At 40.9% G+C, this 18,939-nt stretch overlaps 1 protein-coding gene across 7 annotated transcripts in view; it reads right to left on the bottom strand.

The window, feature by feature from the left end:
* The window catches only part of LOC141758051 (rho GTPase-activating protein 44-like), a 79,946-nt gene that overhangs the window by 9,606 nt on the left and 51,401 nt on the right, over positions 1–18,939 (bottom strand). For 3 of the 7 annotated variants that reach the window (XM_074619115.1, XM_074619114.1, XM_074619116.1), the window contains exons 8-19: positions 17,651–17,719; positions 17,469–17,550; positions 16,149–16,276; positions 15,127–15,238; positions 11,233–11,314; positions 11,056–11,136; positions 8,860–8,973; positions 8,130–8,224; positions 7,854–8,034; positions 3,711–3,728; positions 2,720–2,914; positions 95–201 (exon numbers count right to left, since the gene is read on the bottom strand). In XM_074619115.1, the coding sequence (XP_074475216.1) occupies positions 95–201; positions 2,720–2,914; positions 3,711–3,728; positions 7,854–8,034; positions 8,130–8,224; positions 8,860–8,973; positions 11,056–11,136; positions 11,233–11,314; positions 15,127–15,238; positions 16,149–16,276; positions 17,469–17,550; positions 17,651–17,719 (1,264 nt within the window). Of the gene's footprint in view, positions 1–94; positions 202–991; positions 1,520–2,719; positions 2,915–3,710; positions 3,729–7,853; positions 8,035–8,129; positions 8,225–8,859; positions 8,974–11,055; positions 11,137–11,232; positions 11,315–15,126; positions 15,239–16,148; positions 16,277–17,468; positions 17,551–17,650; positions 17,720–18,939 lie in introns of all 7 variants that reach the window. The other 4 variants (XM_074619119.1, XM_074619117.1, XM_074619120.1 and 1 more) reach the window with 3 other exon arrangements.

Raw genomic sequence — 18,939 nt, forward strand, 5'->3', positions numbered from 1 at the left:
AAAGTAAAAAAAAAAAAAAAAAAGAGGATAACATGAAAATAAATGTCTTTCAGTTAGAAAACACGAACGCCTCGTCAGCACACAGCTTCATTACCTCTCCTCAGGGTGAGTGGGCTGTGATCACACTGTCCACTAGAGGTCATCGTCCCCTGGAGTCCCTTCTGTCCGATCACTGGAGACAGCTCCTTGTTCTTCAGAGTACTGAGGACACACAGTGAAGGAGAAACAACACACACAGGAATTACAAGCCGCCTCTCTTTAATAACACGTCAACCCTGTTTCCATAAATCTCGTGGCATATTAAAATAAAAAAAATATGAGAGCACCCATACTTCAATGTCAAATTGCCTGAGTGACCACCGTTGCAGGCGAACATGTCGTCTATACTGCGGCGCAGCAGAAGCAGCTCAAAAATCCCAAATAAACCCTAATGGCTTAATGGATTTTCTTTACTTTTACAGCGCAGTGCAGCCAGAATGCCAATGAGAAGAAGGTCAAAACATAAACCAGTTTATACTCTCAGCAGATGAGGCATGAATGGATGATGAAGCGATGCACATCTGGGCTCAATATCAAACATGTCATTAGCTGATCAACATACATTGTGTTGTTTTCTGTTCAGTCTACCACTCAGGGCTGACTGGGCCCACTGGTATGACTCATTTAACGCCCACTTTTCTTATAATGGTATGCACTTTGAATTTCCTTTGTTGCCTGGCAACCGCCTCCTGAATATCCTGGCAACATGGAAAGTTATGGATTGCGTTCATGGCAATTATATTAAAAGATGGATCTGATAATGGCGTTCCTAAAGAGAATTCCCATGACTGACGGATGCACAATAAGTAAGAAGAAGGAAGAGGGGGTGGGGTTGTCAGGAGCATCTTAATCTCACCCGTCCCCGTTTCTCCTCCTCACATCATCCCTCCCTCATCTCTCCATTTCTGTGTGTGAGTTGTGTTGGAAGTTAAAGGAGGGGTTCTGTATTTACCTAGTCAGCTTGGCTCCTCTCTCCCGGCTACAGGCACAGGCTGCCCATGGAGGGGGAGCAGATAGGGGGGTGTTGGGAGGTTTGGGGGAGCCCAGGAACAGATCGTGGCGAGTAAGAACGAGCGGGGGTTTGATGTAAAGGGTAGAGCCATTCGCTTCGGACGGGGCCGCATGCGAAGCGTCGGCCAGTGAGGCCTGTTTGGGCAGGTGCAAGGAGCTGGGTTTGGGGTTGGAGTTGACGTCAAGCGGCTGAGGGGACGGGCAGAGGGGGTGGGGGAGCGGGGACGGGCTGTAGCCGCAGCGGCGTGAGGGAGGGGACGGGCCGGGGGGCACGGACTCGGGGTTGGGAGCGACGGGACGCAAACACGGAGGTGCTCGGGTGTAGAAGTGGTGGTGAGGGAGCGAGTAGGAAGAGCAAGAGGAGGAGGAGGAGGAAGAGGAGGAAGAGGGGTAAGGGGGAGGCGGCCTCTCCTCCTCGGGGGAGGGGTAGGCGTAACAGGAGTCCGACCAATTGGAGGCATCGTCTGAGCTGCAATGATAAACACGTCAATGTTTCATGGGGGATTGAGCTGGTCTCCAGAGGCTGAAATGCTGTTAAAGTGGATGAACTCATTAGTATCTAGAGGTTAAGAGCAGCGGGAGGTATTGATTTATCAGTTTGGGAGGAATATTAATTATTGTGTCAGGAGGGAGAGGTAAAGAAGGCTCCAGGGGGGAACAGCACAGAGGAAATAAAGAGTAGGTGCTACATGGTTTTCAAATCACAGAATTGAAATAAAACAGAAAAGTCACCTCATCCATTGCAGCGCCTTGCGACAATGGACTGTTATGCTGTTAATGATGCTTGGACTAATGACAGAAACAGAAGATATACAAGTCATGCACGTGCAGCAGCTGAACTATGGAGGAACTTAACTCCACATTTAGTTAAAAACCCAGCATAAAGAGACGTGAAAAACACCACTCAAGCAGAAAAATTCATTTTCAACACAGTTCAAAGATGATAAAATAAACAACAAGAAAAAGAAACTTAAAGTGGAAGTGAAACGTCCAACCAAGTTAAGCTGGTTTACTGAATGGATTTCCACTCTGATGAACTATTACATTACAAACATGATAAATGTCAGCATTTAAAAGAAAAACAGCAGCTTTGTTTCATCTTTCCTGCAGCTTTCGTGACAAAAGCGCCGTCATGTTGCAGTACTCTAGTCTGTGACATCACGAGGTTGGTTGGCTCGGCTGAGTTACACAGATACAACGGTAGAGAGCGTGAAAGACGGAGACTGAGGAGACACGGGACAGAAGAAAACAAAAGAGGGGGCCACGAAAGCTGCAGGAAAGACGAAACAAAGCTGCTTTTTTCTTTTAAATGTTGACATGTATCATGTTTGTTATATAATAGTTCATTAGAGTAGAAATCCATTTAGTATCCAGCTTAACTTGGTTGAACGTTTCACTTCCACTTTAAAGAGCAATCACAGAGTTTGACATGCTTCATCAGAGGTGAGACACACAGAGGTGATGACGAGCATTTCGTGGGGGGGGAACAGAACAGAAAGAAAACGTGGAGCAGACGGCGTTGTTCTGGTGTCAGTTGCAGGGCGCAGCAGCACACGCGGCGGGCGGGGAGGAAGGGAGCAGCAGCAGCAGGTGGGAGGTGTGTGAGGTGTCGGGAAGGGTGGTGAAACAGGAGGACGGAGGAGGGGTGGGGGGGGCACGACAGCCTTACCTGGCTCGGTCGCTGTTAGTGGGAGGAGGGGTGGGGGAAGGGGAGGCAGAGAAATCCCCAACAGTCTGTTCGGGGACGAGAGCGTCAGTGGGCGGGAAAGTGGAGTGCACGCTCGGTGGCGTGGAAGAGGTTTTACGCGAAGAAGACGAGCCCCTGCGCGACACCCAAGTAGTGTCCATCACCCTGACACCCATGCTGCAGTGGGACAGAGATGCACAGCCAATCAAATCAAGGGAGGGCGTGGGTGTGGGGTTCAGGGGAGGTTTCCACACCCAGAACCGATTACAGGGCTTGTTAACACGGATTACTGAAAGAAGCCTGACCCTGGAGCAGCCTCTAGGGTCACTCTACTCCACCCACACAGCCTTGTATGGGGGTACCTACGATCCTGAGCATGCAGGAACAGAGAACAACATTTTATCTACAGTTCTCCTGCAGGGTGACGATGTATGATGAGATGTTACATCTTTTGATAACTGCAACACAAGAGCAGTTCGGATGAAATGAACAAGAAGTAGACGTTATCGTCTCTTTGGCGTTAAAAAATGAACTAAAAGACTAGCTTGACATTTTGGTGTTGTGAATTAAACAAAAACACTTTCTTAATATTTAATGTACAGACATTAGCAGAAAGCATTAAGTGTATTTCCCAAAATGTAGAACTTTAAATTGAAACAGGAAGTTATCTATGACTAAGACTAAACAACAAGAGACTATTGTCCTCACAGGATGAACAAGTCTATCCAGCGCCAGAAAGAAGCTACTTAAGTAAACACAGAGAGAAAGGCGTGCTTTGTCCTCGTCACCCCGCTCTGTTGGAGACATTGAACTATAGGAGTCCAAGTGTGTCACTTCAGGCAGATCTGACTGGAGCGTTAAACACACACGACAAATGACCGACACTTCCTGTCAACGTGCAGCTGAGACGAACAGATGATGAATAGACCGATGAGAGGATGACTCGGAGGGGGAGGAAGGATCTATACTGTACCTTTGTATCTTCCTAATGCTGCGTAGTTAAAGACAGAGACAAGCACAATGAGGAGAGGGAGTAAAGATCACGGAGGACACAGAGAGTCTCTCCCCGGGCTCATTAACAGCACTGTTATCAAAGCAGCAGAGCAACTTTGGCAGGAGGAACTTTTAAAGACGAGAGCCGAGATGGAGGAGCAGAATGTGGAGGCCGTGTCGGCAGGGGGGCTGCAAGGGAACGAGAGTCACGCTGAGTGTAATGAGGAGAGCGATCTGAGGGGTGACATGTGCTCTCCCTGAAGTGCTCCAGTCACATCGAAACCCAGAGAGGAAATGATCGTTCCTTTTAGCGCTAATTAGGTCAAAGTTTCCCTAATGGATACAAGAAAATCCCCCCAAAAATTAGAGGAAATTGTGAGAGTAAGTCTGGTACATTCATGCATCATGCTGAGAATGAAATATTCAACTACAATATTATGGCCAAAAGTATGTGGACTCCCTTCATTTGTGTTCTTTTGGTCTTTGGCTCTTCATGTTTCGGTTCCAATCAAAGTAAATGTTAACACTACAGAGTGTAAGTATATTTTAGATGATAGTGTGCTTCCAACTTTGTGTTAACAGTTTGAGGGAAGACCATAGAGCGTATATAAGAAGTGGACGTAGTCACCGTGACGTAAGACATTGGTTCGTGGACTGCCGTTTTGAAGCCTAGAGTTCAGCGTTTTGGCCGTCGTCATCTTGTTTTTTTGCATCCAGAAGTGAAACGAGAGGGCGGAGCTAAGTATAATTTTTCTGATAGAAATCTCTAAAAATAAACACACTATGCAGTTTTATTCTGCTTTGTATGTCCAGAAACTACCTATAAATTATTCTCACTGACCAGGTATGCAAAGAAAATAGAAGCAAAGAGGCGAAACTTGGCCGCCATTTTGGACTGTAAACGCCAATGAGTCCATTGCCATGGATGTATAAAGAGACGTCTGTGAATCAGAGGATACTTTTTTTTTTCAGGTAAATCAACTTCCCAGTATGAACACTTAAATAGTCCTCATTTAAATCATTATGTCCTAAAAGTAACTGGCGTAAATAGCTGAATCCAGAGTTATTTTCCTCGGCATAATGAACGTGCATTAGACCCACGGGACCGCCTTGCACGCTCATATGACATATCCGGTTCTGCCAGCTTCCTGCTAGCTGTATGCAGCTGTAATAATGGATATATTGGCTGTAATTCATCCCTTTTATTACCTTATAATACACCCATGGGCTGTAGGCTGTAAGTCTGTACCGTGGTGGATGTATTAACGTCTCTGTTCCCAAACAACTGGCTATCGGCCAGTAGCTAGTAGTGCTAGTAGCATGACATAAACAGAATTTAATGGAGTTGTAGGCTATTTACTAACATGCAGGGCAAAAGCACAGGACACAACCTCTTCTACATCCATGGTCTGTGGACGATCGGACATCGATTCTGGAGGTCCTTGACATGTACTTTTGTACGGCAGGTTGTAGGCGGACGTTTAACTGGCTTCATTATGGTAGTCGACTCGATTACAGTCCAAAATGGCAGAGGCGTAGCTCTGCTGCTGGGCGCCGACATTGCAAAGGAACGTATAATTGACTTCTTAGCAATATACGTTCTTTGGGGTAAGTGCAGTGTGTGTCCTTCAACTGGTCCTGAGAATGATGGGAAATTATGTAATTTCTATTTTTCACATGCCGGCGCACAGACAGATCCCCAAGAGCTGCAGATTTTAGTGTCTGAACATCAATTATCTTTTTGGTACGTAGAAACAGAGTATGTACAGATCTAAATCTAAAAATCTTTTGTACATAAAAACGTCTCTTTGAAAGGCAGCCTCACTGTGCCGAGCCTGCTGGTTCTGAAGAGTGTGTTCCTATTGAAAGCTGAGCTCTATTGATCAGATCCAACACTCACATACGCTGGGTCCAGGTTTAATTAGCTGGGCTACATGCGGTCCCAGGACTGCAGGGCTTAGTCTAGCCGCAGGGACTGATAAGACCGAGGGTGTATGAAAGAAAGAGACACACAGACAGACAGAGAAAAGAGAAAGAAAAGCCACTGACTGATTTTCAGCTAATCCTCCTCCACAGCTTGAGGATTGTCTGATTCCTCATTTCACAGACTAAATGTCATCTCTCTCTTTTCTCACTTTCTTACCCCTCTAGGCTGCAGATAAAGAGCGATACGGTGTTCTCTTTCTGTCCACCTCACGGTGAAACTGAGCTTCTCACTGAGGTCACCTCTCACATGAAACTTTGTGTAATCAAAGGGGAATTCTTCTTACTCTTACTTCACATGTCCGACCCTGTCAAAAGGCAGTCATGTAGAAACTTTACGTGCCTCGAAGTGGCCTTGTCCAGGAAAAAACAATGAAAGCTAACTTGTCAGTTGAGCTGTCAGTTAGGATCCAACCTGAGTGAAGCTGGAAGGACACCACAGAGGTAGAGAGGACTGCTGATTGAGTGACATGATTGTGTGGGAGGTTTAAGACCAGTTTCCTCTGACTTTTTGCTGGATTGTTGGAGCAGTTTTATCTCACTGTTCTGGTTTGTTTAACCATCATTTTTTGCGTTTTATAATGATACTGAGCTCATGTTTGCAGCTCGTTTAGATGTGGTAACAGACACAACTTGTACATAAACTGCCTAATGATGCAAAATGAATTTCAGTGTAAACTGACAATTAAGTTCTATTGTATCGCGTATCGTATTGTAACGTATCGTATCGTATCATATCATAACATATTGTATTGTATTGTATCGCATATTGTATTGTAATGTATCACATCTTAACGTATCGTAACATATCGTATCATAACCTATATCATATCATATATCGTATCGTATCATAACATATTGTATCGTATTGTATCGTATGATAATATATATCGTAACGTATCGTAACTTATCGTATCATAACATATATCATATCATATCATATATCGTATCGTATCGTATCATAACATATCATATCGTAATGTATCGAAACTCATCGTATATCATATCATATCATATCATATCGTATTGTATCGTATCATAACATATCATATTGTAACGTATTGTATTGTATCGTATCATAACATATCATATTGTAACGTATTGTATTGTATCGTAACATATCGTAACATATCATATCATATATCATATATCTTATCGTATCGTATCGTATCGTTTCATATCGTATTGTATCATATCATATCATATCATATATCGTATCGTATTGTAACGTATCGTATCGTATCGTATTGTATCATAACATATCGTATCGTATTGAATCGTATCGTATCGTATCATAACATATCATATCGCAACGTATCGTATCGTATCATATCATATCATATCATATCGTATTGTATCGTATCATAACATATCATATTGTAACGTATTGTATTGTATCGTATCATAACATATCATATTGTAACGTATTGTATTGTATCGTAACATATCGTAACATATCATATCATATATTTTATCGTATCGTATCGTATCGTTTCGTATCGTATTGTATCATATCATATCATATCATATATCGTATCGTATTGTAACGTATCGTATCGTATCGTATCGTATTGTATCATAACATATCGTATCGTATTGAATCGTATCGTATCGTATCATAACATATCATATCGCAACGTATCGTATCATATCATATATCGTATCGTATCGCATCGTATCGTATTGTATCACATATTGTATCGTATTGCGTATCGTAACTTATCGTATTATACTAAGAATTCTTGAATCTGCTCCAGTAACTGGTTGATTGCTTATAATCCCAAAAATTGCAGCTAAATGTGTTAAATATGTAATCCCAGGAGAGAGAATATAGGTATTTATATACATTCAGAAGTTAATTTCACGCTTCAGTTACAAAAGCTGCTCTGGCAAAAAATCCTTTTGGGACACTTATTTACTTTTTTTGATGAGCGTTAGATGAAAAGATCGATACCACTCCCAGACATGAGAGTGGTATCAATCTTCTCGTCTAACTCTCGGCAAAAAAGGCAAATATGTCCAAAAATGTCGAACTATTTCTTGAGCCTTCTCCAGTGACTTGTTGATTGTGTATAATCCCTAAAACTGCAGCTAAATGTGTTGGTAATGTAATCCCAGGAGAGAGATAGAGCGGTCATACCCGTCCTTCTTATAGAACTCCAGCATCATGTTGTCCGTGGCGACGCTGAGCGGCCGCCGACTCTGGTCGTTCTGCTTCCGCTCCATCTGCTCCATGTCCGGAGACGGCATCAAGCTGTAGTTGGCGTTGTGGTTGGTGTGCACCGGGCTTCCGTAGTTCCCTGTGACGTTGAATTCAATTTCTAAGAAAAGAACGAGATGCAGAAACAATTCAGTGTTTTATTTTGTGAAGAAATCAATCTTCCTTCCAAATAAAAAATCTATTTCCTCTCCTCACCTCCAGGGAAGAACCAGTCGGCGTGCTGGATGATGGGCTCGATGATGCCGACGATCTGCAGGGAAACCGTGGTCATCATCTCTGTGATGTTGCTCCTGTGGACAGAGAGGAGACGGAGACTTTTTTAATGGTGGGACATAGAGGATCGTATTTAGGATTTACACTCAGGCGCTGATGAGCTCATTTTCCTAATATTACAGACGCATTAAAAAGGAGGAAATTAAAACCATTTCGGAAATGTTGGCCATTAAATTACTAATTAAAAGTTAGAGAGGGATAAAGAGTTTGTAAGATTTACACAGAGATGTAAGGGAGGTGTCCTTCACCCTTTCCAAATTGCTTACTCATCATCATCATCATGAGTGCACTTTATGATTTAAAATAGTCTCCTGGAGACGTTGGAGCCTTGTGCCTATTGGCCATTTTGTTATTAGCACTTTGAGCTCGAAGCAGCATCATGAATATTAGCAGATATTCAGATTCTCCACTGAGAAAAATGAGATAGAGAAACTGAGCTGCGATGAGAGAATCCCTGTGGCTACAGAGTCCTTCTCTTCTCTAGCTCTCTGCTACATGAGTTCCTAAAAAACAGATTCTGTAGCCTTTTCTTGAATGAATTTTGAAAATGAGCTCCTTGAAAATTAACCAGCTTAACGTTGTATTTTATATTGTTGATATTGTTCAATAAAAGTCAGTAAACTACTGTCACTATGCGTTTGTGTTGTCTCACCCTTCGTCGTGCATCCACAGCAGGTTCGGTCCGAGGACAATCGCGATGTTTCCAGGCGTCATCTTGTTCACGTCCTGGTCATCAGTCAGTTTGGAGAGGAATTTGATCAAATACCTGTGAATACACATACAGATTATTAAGTTAAAATCATTTAGCTTTTGTCCAAAGCAACTTATTTTAAGTACATTTTTAGGAAGAAGAGAAACATCATAAGGGTTCAGAGCCACGATGTGAAAATCTGACCTAAAAACTATGAAGCTAATTTGTGATTTGTGAGTTTTTGGCTACAATATAAACTGTAAATAAAACTGACTTGATTATATAAAATCAAAGGTACTATAGTGTCGCTCTCCTGTGAAAACCATCTATCCCAACGCAAATATAAACGCAAAAAATAAATGTAAATAGTAGTTATCTATCAAAGAAATCACAACCTCACGTACAGGGGACATCAGATTACTGCATGCCATTTCATTTTTTTAATGAATACATTTTTACATTTAAAGGTTTTTTAATTAATAAAATAATAATTTAAAGTTCCATGTTCTGTCATTTATTATTCTATTACTTTTCCTGATGTTTTAGATTTTTACCGTGGTATCGTTTCAGTATCGGTATCGAGATGTTTAGGCAGGGTATCGTATCGAAGTCAGAATTTTGGTATCGTGACAACACTAGTCGTAGCTATATTTTTAAGAGCCCTCTTTTGGTTATATTTATATCCTTGATTTCAACAGCACCAACCAGCCCGTCTTCCTCATCATCTGCCTCACGTATTTTTGTTTGCATTAACTAACTAAGCTCCTTTGTTAATAAATGACTTTATTTTACCAAACACATCTGGTTTTATCTTGCTTTTCTTTCCTTTTACGAGCTGGGTCGTAACATAGACAAGTTTATCAGAAAAATACAAAATCACCAAATTTGGAGCTGCATAGTTTTCACTGGACAGCTGCGATATACAAAAACTAAAAGTGCGTCCTTTTTTTCTCTATGTATTACTATTATAATTTTTTTTTAATTTTTTAATTCTATTCTTTCTTTTTATTATTATTTTTTAAATTATTTTTTTTTTTTCTTTTCTTAATTTTATTTAAATTTTGAATGCTGAAGTTGTTTTCTCTAGTGAACTTATTGTGTTCATCTCTAAGCTCAACTACTTAAAAAATTAGTTTATAAACTATTGTAATTACGAACTGTAAATTGCATATATGAAAACAACCTCAAAAAAGGGAAAAAATAAAGTATGAAAAGAAAAATTAGTGCGTCTGTGCAGGAGGTTGAACATTTCAGGAAATGCATGAATTTATCAGCTCAGTTAGTGAGATACTTTCTGGCTGTTTGTGTTAGAGTACAGTAGCTGTTGATACTGAGCCAAACATAAAGACACATTCCCACAGATCTACTTTTGTGTCATGTTTTCAGTAGAAGTGTATAGATGTGAAATGAGACGTGTAATGTGAGAAATGTGGGAAATAACAGAACAATACTGAGCTGTAATCCAGGTCAAGTTTCCCAACCTCTTTATGTTTAAATAAGGATTTAATAGTATGTAGTGTTACGGCTGTGGTTAGAACAGGAACGGTGTTCTTCCACAGCTTATTATTATAACAGCAAACTATTATCACTATTTCTAAGACACAAAAATGGGCCAGTGTATCTCAGTGAGAGCAGCGGAGCTGAATGACTCATCCTGTGCTGAACTACAGTTGAATGAACATCAGGCAGCTCATTCCAGCGAGCAGCGATCATCTGGACAGGTCTGACAGGTCTTCTCAGAGGAGAACCGTCTAAAAATACGCCCTATTTGTGCGATTCGATGATGACACTGACAAGTGCTGCAGTATCTCTGCGCTTTCAATTTCCCTCCCGTCCCTTTCTCCTCGTTGGGCCTTTTCATTGGGACATGGAGCCCGTCGGCAAATATCAACAACTCGTCTTAATCTAGCAGTAAATACACCTTTTCTCAACGCCGTTCCACGACTGAAGGTTTCTTCTCTTGATTAGAAGCACATCAAGAAGGTTTGGAGTTTCCATGCTAATAATCAGCGACACCTGTTGACCAGTGGCAGAACGAGACAGCTTTGTGCAACAGATGAATTTAAATGTCCGTCTGAAGTCTGACTAATGATTTTAGCTGTCTGACTTCCAGCAGGAGAGGAGCACAAGGAGGGAAACATGGAAACAGTGACTCACTTAAAGTTGTTGTTGTTGGCTGGGGGGAGTTTCTCACAGGCGTTGAGGAGAGCCTGCAGCCTCTTGTCTTGGTCTTGAATGCTGCAGGACGACAGAAAAGAGGAAACAGAGGTTGAACATGTATAAACTTGAAGATAAAGATCTGACAACGACACGATGAAATGAAAAGATACAGACTTGGAGGCCTGGATCCAGTCGTTGTAGAGCTCGTATGACATTAACGGCTCAGGGAGCTCCCGCAGGTACGACTTCAGAGCACCTGGAGACAACAAAATAACAACATAAATGTATGAATGTGTGCAAAAACAATGCATATATAATATGGATGTTTCTGTCTCTTTTTTAGTTTATGACATGTTTTCAGTACTTATGTTACGTTGTTTCCGTACATATTTTACTTAGTTTACGTACTTATTTTAAGCCCAACCATGATGCTTTTCTTAAACCTAACTAAGTGGTTTTGTTGCCGTTACTGTAGTTTTGTAGCATGACGTAAAAATGACACGCAAAAAGGCTAAATGTCCTTTTTGATGTCGTGCCCCATGAGATCGGATTGCATAATGCAACAGGTGCAGCAGCCTCTCACGACATTTTAATAATCATCAATTCCACATTGAATTCTGTCCAACAATATAATTCAAATAAAATTCTTTCATATGATCATTTTTAGTAATTAATGAACACAAATTAAAAACAAAAATCAGGGTAAAAAGTGCCAGAATTTCCCAATATTCATGTTGAATAATGTTTTGACCATTAAGCCGTCTACACATGATCAGCAGTAAAATCGCTCTGCACTGGTTGTGCCAATGTTTTCCTCTGGGGAGAGCGGTGCCACCTCACTAGGCGGAAATCTATCTATCTCAAAGCTCAAATTATTTCAACTTTGACCTCAGTTGCCGCTGACCTTTCAACCAATGAGAACAGCTGCAACTGCTGTTGTTGCCTAGAAACAGTGAATGGTGTTCCTTGCGCTCTTTTTGGGAAGATGTTTCTCTCTGCGTCCTACAGTACCTCGCGGTGAGTGAAGAGCAAAACCATGTGGAGGCAGCTTTAGGTCCTGCAGTGGGTTATCAGGCTGTGTGGTCGTAAATCAACTAGACCTTCTGACAGGTGACACCAGTCACTAGTCTCTGACCTTTAAGCTGCTTTTAAATCCTACTTTCACCTAAAGCAAAGAGCAGATACTCTGCAGCGTGACCCGGCCTTATATCTACATTTTATCTGCTCAGGTTAAACTAGTTGATCACTGGATAGGAAACTTCATCTGAATGCTACTTCCACTAGTCTTACCAATAGCCAAGAAGATTTATTATAGCAAACACACAAATAAATTTATTGGGAACAGAATTGATTTTTGTGAAAAAACGTTAAGAAAAAGATGTGCTTTTTCTGTGCACAGATATAACTTCATCCAGACCCACCTACACTAATACAACAAGCACTTCAAAATAAACTCCACAAACACTGATTGATCAGATCTAGTGGGTGGCACCAGTGTAATTTTCCAGTGCTGAGGAGGAAAGCGACGGCTGACTGGGCTTGTCTTCTTCTTCTTCTTCTTCCTCTTCCTCTCTCTGGTCTGCTGCGTTCATTTCCCCCGGGAGTTACGTGGGATGGATGACAAACAACCAAGTCAGGGCATCCCTCACTGGGAGACGGCTCCTGCTGAGGTTCTGTCTGAGAGAGGACGTGTCTGTGTGTCTGGATCTGCGTCTACTATACAGGCGTTGGTGCTAAATAAACACATTAAATGTGACGTTGAAACTATAGTAGACGCTCCTCTAGTTTATTATATTTAGAAAGAAAGGCCTGCTGCGTCTGATTGATGCTGATGGACGATGACCCCCCGCACCTCCAGTGGGACAGGCTCACAAATTAGATTTGCTGTCGGAGCTAACCCAGTTTATTATGGGATCATTAGAGGGATACGGCCTCTCTCTTTCTCCACATGCTCCAGTGAACACAGCTGACTGACTGACTTTGATTTGATATTTAATAAAAGAACATATTGTTCCTGATAGGTGAAGACATCGTATCTCCAGACTGTGTGGTTTTCATCGCTGCACTGAGGAGGTTTCCAAAGAGTCCGACAGATATAAAAATGCAAACGTCGGCACTCACATGTAGACGAGAAGCGGCATGTGGAGTTTGGATTAAAAAACTACATGACTTGTTGGTGAAATAGTTTAAAAAAGGACCAGTAAACCTTCATCAGGGTTCAAATAAAGAGAGCCTGACCCTTTATTATGCATTCATTCAGGGGTGTGTCCTAATTGGGTAACTGGGACAACAGGTAGAAGATAATGACTGTTTTCGTCTTCTTATCCTACAACTCTTCCTTTTTTCTGTGAGGTTTATTGGTACAAGCGTTCATAGCCGGATTCACCAAACTCTTTTAGCAACACAAACTTGTCTTTAATTGCTTGTTTTAGCCTGATGAACATCACCTGTTCATAAGGAGGTGCTCTTTCGTAAGAAAAAAATCATTACTGTTACGGTGGAGAGTCTTTCCCTTTAGGCGTCTTTCTGTGCGTCCTATGTAAACGCAATTACACCGATATAAACCACAAAGGTGGTGTTACAGTTGATAAACATGTACTGACTGTATTGGTTCTATCCTTGTTAATGACACTGGAGGCACTTGAAGGAACCAGAGGGCTTCTTCAGTGACGTATTTTTCTTTTTAATAATTACTTCGACACATTTAAAAATGCATTGTTCTGCACTTTTAAGGATCTATGTAGACTATTTTTAGCTTGTTGTTTCGGAGGCATAAGGTTTTCTTATGCAGCAGTCAGCTCCGGTGAAGACGAGCACCTTCCTCACAAAAGAAAAAGATCAATAGCAGCATGATAAAAGCTGTTCTTTCTTCTGTCGTCTATCAGGGTTGTTTGGTGCAGAAGATGGAAAAAAAAATCTGTCTGACACTAATCCCAGTTATGTCTGCCATTTATCTCCAGACTTTTCTGGGATCGTTATTACTGAATGTCTCTTATAAAAACAGAAATACAGACAGAGAAACATCTCTCTTTTAAGCATCCGGAGAAGCGAAATGAATCCTAATCAGGTAATGTCTCATGTGTGGCCTTTTACATAAGACTTTCAGATTAACCTTTAGCAGGAAACTCACTGCTGAGGTTTACGAATGACAGAATCAGTCATGTGTGCAGGAGAAATAAACATCAAACTAAATATTAGGGATTTCTATGATGCAGGGTTGGTAGTGAGTCTTTGCCCCAAGCGAGGGAGTTCAAGTATCTCGGGGTCTTGTTCACGAGTGAGGGTAAAATGGAGCAGGTGGTTCGGTGTGCCGTCAACAGTTATGCAGGCGCTGCACCGGACCGTTGTGGTGAAGAGCCGGAAGGCAAAGCTCTTGATTTACCAGTCCATCTATGTTCCAACCCTCACCTATGATCATGAGCTTTGGGTAGTGACCGAAAGAACGAGATCGCGGATACAAGCGGCCGAAATGAGCTTCCTCCGTAGGGTGGCTGGGCTCAGCCTTAGAGAGAGGATGAGGAGCTCAGACATCCGGAGGGAGCTCGGAGTAGAGCCGCTGCTCCTTCGCGTCAAAAGGGGCCAGCTGAGGTGGTTCAACATCTGATCAGGATGCCTCCTGGACGCCTCCCTTTAGAGGTTTTCCAGTCACGGCCAACTGGTAAGAGGCCCGGGGTAGACCCAGAACACGCTGGAGAGATTATATATCTCATCTGGCCTGGGAACGCCTCGGGGTCCCACAGGAAGAGCTGGAAAACGTTGCTGGGGAGAGGGACGTCTGGAATTCCCTGCTAAGCCTGCTGCCTCCAGATAAGCGGAAGAAAATGAATGGATGGATGGATGATGCATGTTGTTATGATGTTTGTGCTGAAGTGAAGGTGGCGTGGCAGACGTCTCAGTAACACATGGACGTAAGAGAGAGTGTGTGCCAAATATTAAGATTCCTAATGAGCAACGGGTGCCAACTCCTGAATCTACCCCTGTAAGGCCAGTTTCACTTCCTGGACGATGGCAACAGACGGTACAGCTAGGAGATGGGGGGGTGGTGTGTGTTGTATTTGGACAGCTCACCTGCGATGGCGTGGGGGTCTGCAGAGTACTCCTGAACATCCAACACGCCGCAGTCCAAAGACGCCTTCAGCTTCTTCAGTTTGGAGGCCGAAGGAGCGACTCTGAACAAACCCTGAGACACAAAGCATGACGACACGAGTTCAAACCTCCACTCCTCTCTCACAGGAACAGTCATAACATGGAAATATTTCAATTAAACTAGAACGAGCCATTCTGCACAATGAGCTCTTTTAATTTTGATATGTTACAGTACATTTTGCTGAAAATACTTTTGTACTTTAGCAAAAGTTTGATTGCAGGACTTTTACCTGTAACAGAATATTTCAGTATATTTCTGTAGTTTTTATATATATATAAATAGCGTTATATGTATATAAATATATAAATATCATTCACATAGTTTCAGAGGATGATTCATATCATATTTGCAAAACTTTTAACGACGTGAAACTCAACTGCAGCAGCAGACTGTTTGGAATCAATTATTTTAACTGTCAAACAAACACGTCAAACTGAACTCTGAAAACACCAAGAAATAATGTGATTGTCAGTTTTAGATGAAATTAAACAAATCTCTCTTTCTGCTGCACATCTCAAAACACTATCCATAATGATATTCAACAAACATCACATTACGTCTAATGACTGCAGAATGGAAATCAAGTTATTCATAATGATTTATTTGTCTTTTAATCTCATAAAGGAAAACATTTACTGTGCTCTCTCAATACGTCTCCATTAAACAATCATTTACATGCTGAGCAATTAAAGCTGCACAGCTCACTGGCTTCATAACATTATAAAATTACCACCACGCATTAATTAAACAGTCAAGGATTGTTTGTTTGTTTGAGTAAACCAAACTGTAGCCTGGACCTCGTCACATTTCAATGACTTCATCTCACCAGTATATGTGTGTTTACTGTGTCTGTGTGTGTGTGTGTGTGTGTGTGTGTGTGTGTGTGTGTGTGTGTGTGTGTGTGCGTGTGTGTGTGTGCGTGTGTGTTGTTGTGCAGTCTGACCTCCTCCTGCATGCCACACTCCAGCAACATGGTGACACAGGCCTCGATGGGGAAGGCAATATCTCTCCCGCTGAGCGCTAAGTGCTCCTCTAATGGTTTCCCGTAGCACGGCTTCTCCACCCAGGTCTCTGTCAAACACACACACACAAACATGCATAAATACAGCAGCAGCTACCAAAATCATCATCATCAGGCTGCAGGAAGTTACCAAAACAAACAGGAAATACATTTTCTGGAGGACCTTAAAGGCCCCGAAAAAAACTATTTTCTTATTCAGCTCCTTTATCTAAGTGACGGGGTCCTGAATGAACAAACTATTATCTGTTAATAAAAATAATAATAAAAAACACTTTAAAATTAAAGATTGTGTTTTTTTGTCGATGCTCTTCTCGCTGGTTTGAAGGGGGCGGGGCTCTGTTGGAAAAGGTGATGTCACATTTATCTATTGACCAATCAGAGAGTCAGTTAACTAATTAGTAATAAATAATAACTTATTAAACTATAAATTATTATAACTGTATATATATTAATTTATATATTATTGTTATTAATAGTAATTGTATTGTTATTTTATCATAATAACAGTAATAATAATAATAATAATAACAACAGTAATAATAATAAACTTATTTGTATAGCACTTTTCATACAAGAAAAGCATGCTTTACAGTCAGGGAAAATAAGATGGAAAATAAAACACTTAAAAAAATAAAAATAAGATTAAAATAGAATACATAGAATGCATAACATGAGATAAATAATATCTAAATAATAATAATTATATAAGCATATCATTTTTGTAAACATAATTTATTTTTATAATTTACTTTTTTCTACTTTATTACCTATTTTATTGTTTTATTCTATTCTAATTCAAATATTTTGAATATCTGTTTATATTGTATTTTGACAATAAAATTTTGTCACAAATATTTAATGTTACCTAAGAAAAGGTTTTCAGGTTCTTTAACTTATTAAAAAAAACATGTTGGCTGAAGAGGAAACTGGCTGATAAAATATATAATAATATAATAATAATAACATATAATCTCTTCCTGTTTGTGAAAGTACCTACAAGGTCAAGAAGTACATCTTTCACTTGTATTGATCATATTTCTACTAATGCTGAGGACTTATACACATAAAGGCTGCGTCTCTTCAGTTGATTTTAGAGTTGAAACTGTAATTAAAGCTGTTAAATTCCAACAGCAGGACCCCAAACTGTTCATAAACACATGCAAACTAACACACTTCAGCAGAGCCTGATGTCAGAGAAGGACAGAACAGAGTGCATGATGGGCATGTTGGAGTGGAACTCACCCTGATGAGCTTTGATCTGGGGCAGTATGCTCTGAAGCAGCTCTAATGACTTCCTGTGGTACTCTGCCTGCACTTCTATCAGCTGGACAGAAAAGAGAGATCAGAGAGTCTGTGATGGACGAGCAGGATATATTTCTGTTTCCTCTACTACTAGAAGCACGGAGAGACGTTGTTGTACTTACTGTCTGGAAGTAGCTTGCATAGTCAATTTCTTTGGCCACAAAACTGTACATGTCTGCTGATAACTGATCCTGAGGGAAGACAAAACAAAAACAGATCAAAAATGTGTTTGACAGACCTTTTTCAAAGCAAACATTTTGATATGTGATAGTAGGAAAAGCACGATTAATTACACTACTGATGGCTGCATGCTCTTCTTTGGTCGCTGGCTCACTTTGAGTACGTACTTCAACTGCCCTTACAAAGTACATACTGATAAACTGGGACATACTACTTCGTCACAACATTGCGCCTTTAACTTGGACCCTCTTGCTCATTAGAGGTGGGGGAAAATAGCAATATATTACTTATACACAGACATCCAGTATCGATCTTTTATTATATAAACTATTAACCTCTTAACCACCTGCCAGCCCGCCGGCGGGCCCAGCCGCTATTCAGTCTCTCAGAGGTTGTAGCGGGCTCATCTTTAAAGCCAGAGTGAAGTTACTGGTATTATATGAAACTAGAAAACGTAAGGAATCCATTGTTACCAACCATGTCATACTAGCTTATCTGGAGAACACTCAATAACGCTCCAAAGTTGCGCTACATTTTGGCGAGGAAAAACTGGCATGGCATATATTACTCATATTACACAGATACTGTATATGTATCGTACATATCTTCTTCATGTGTTTCAGGTTTAATCCTGGGAAACAGGATTTTTGGGAATACAAATCCAAACTATGTCCTGTTTCCCGAGAAATATAATAACGGGAAAAAAACTAGTTAAGTTTTAGGCGTAAACCAAATAGGCTGATACGTACAAAGTATACGTATCACTACAGAAACACATAAGACACATAAGAAGTACATGAGTAAGGCAATGAATTTGGCATTTCATATTCCTCATAGCTAAAGTGAAATTCAAACTGCATGCAAAGTTTTATGTTCATTCTAATGTTGACCTCTGACCTCAAGACATGTGAATGAAAATTCAGATAAACAGAGTGAAAACTGCATCTTATTAGATAAGAAAAAGGTAATAAATTGCAATATATCATATCGCAAAATGTTTAAAATCGCAATCAGATCGTACCGTGACTTAAGTATGGTGATAATATCGTATCGTGGGGCCTCTGGTGATTCCCACCCCTCTTGCTCATATATCCAATATATGTAATATCTGTCAATGAGCTGTGCTCTCTCTGTGCTCTCTCGGCGGCTCAGTCGATGTGACCTATCTTCCGCTGAGCAGAGGATTGTGGGTCAGAATACTGCAGAATGCGACCGTATGCAGTAGAACATC

Source organism: Sebastes fasciatus, chromosome 20, assembly GCF_043250625.1.
Source record: "Sebastes fasciatus isolate fSebFas1 chromosome 20, fSebFas1.pri, whole genome shotgun sequence".
Lineage (NCBI taxonomy): Eukaryota > Metazoa > Chordata > Actinopteri > Perciformes > Sebastidae > Sebastes > Sebastes fasciatus.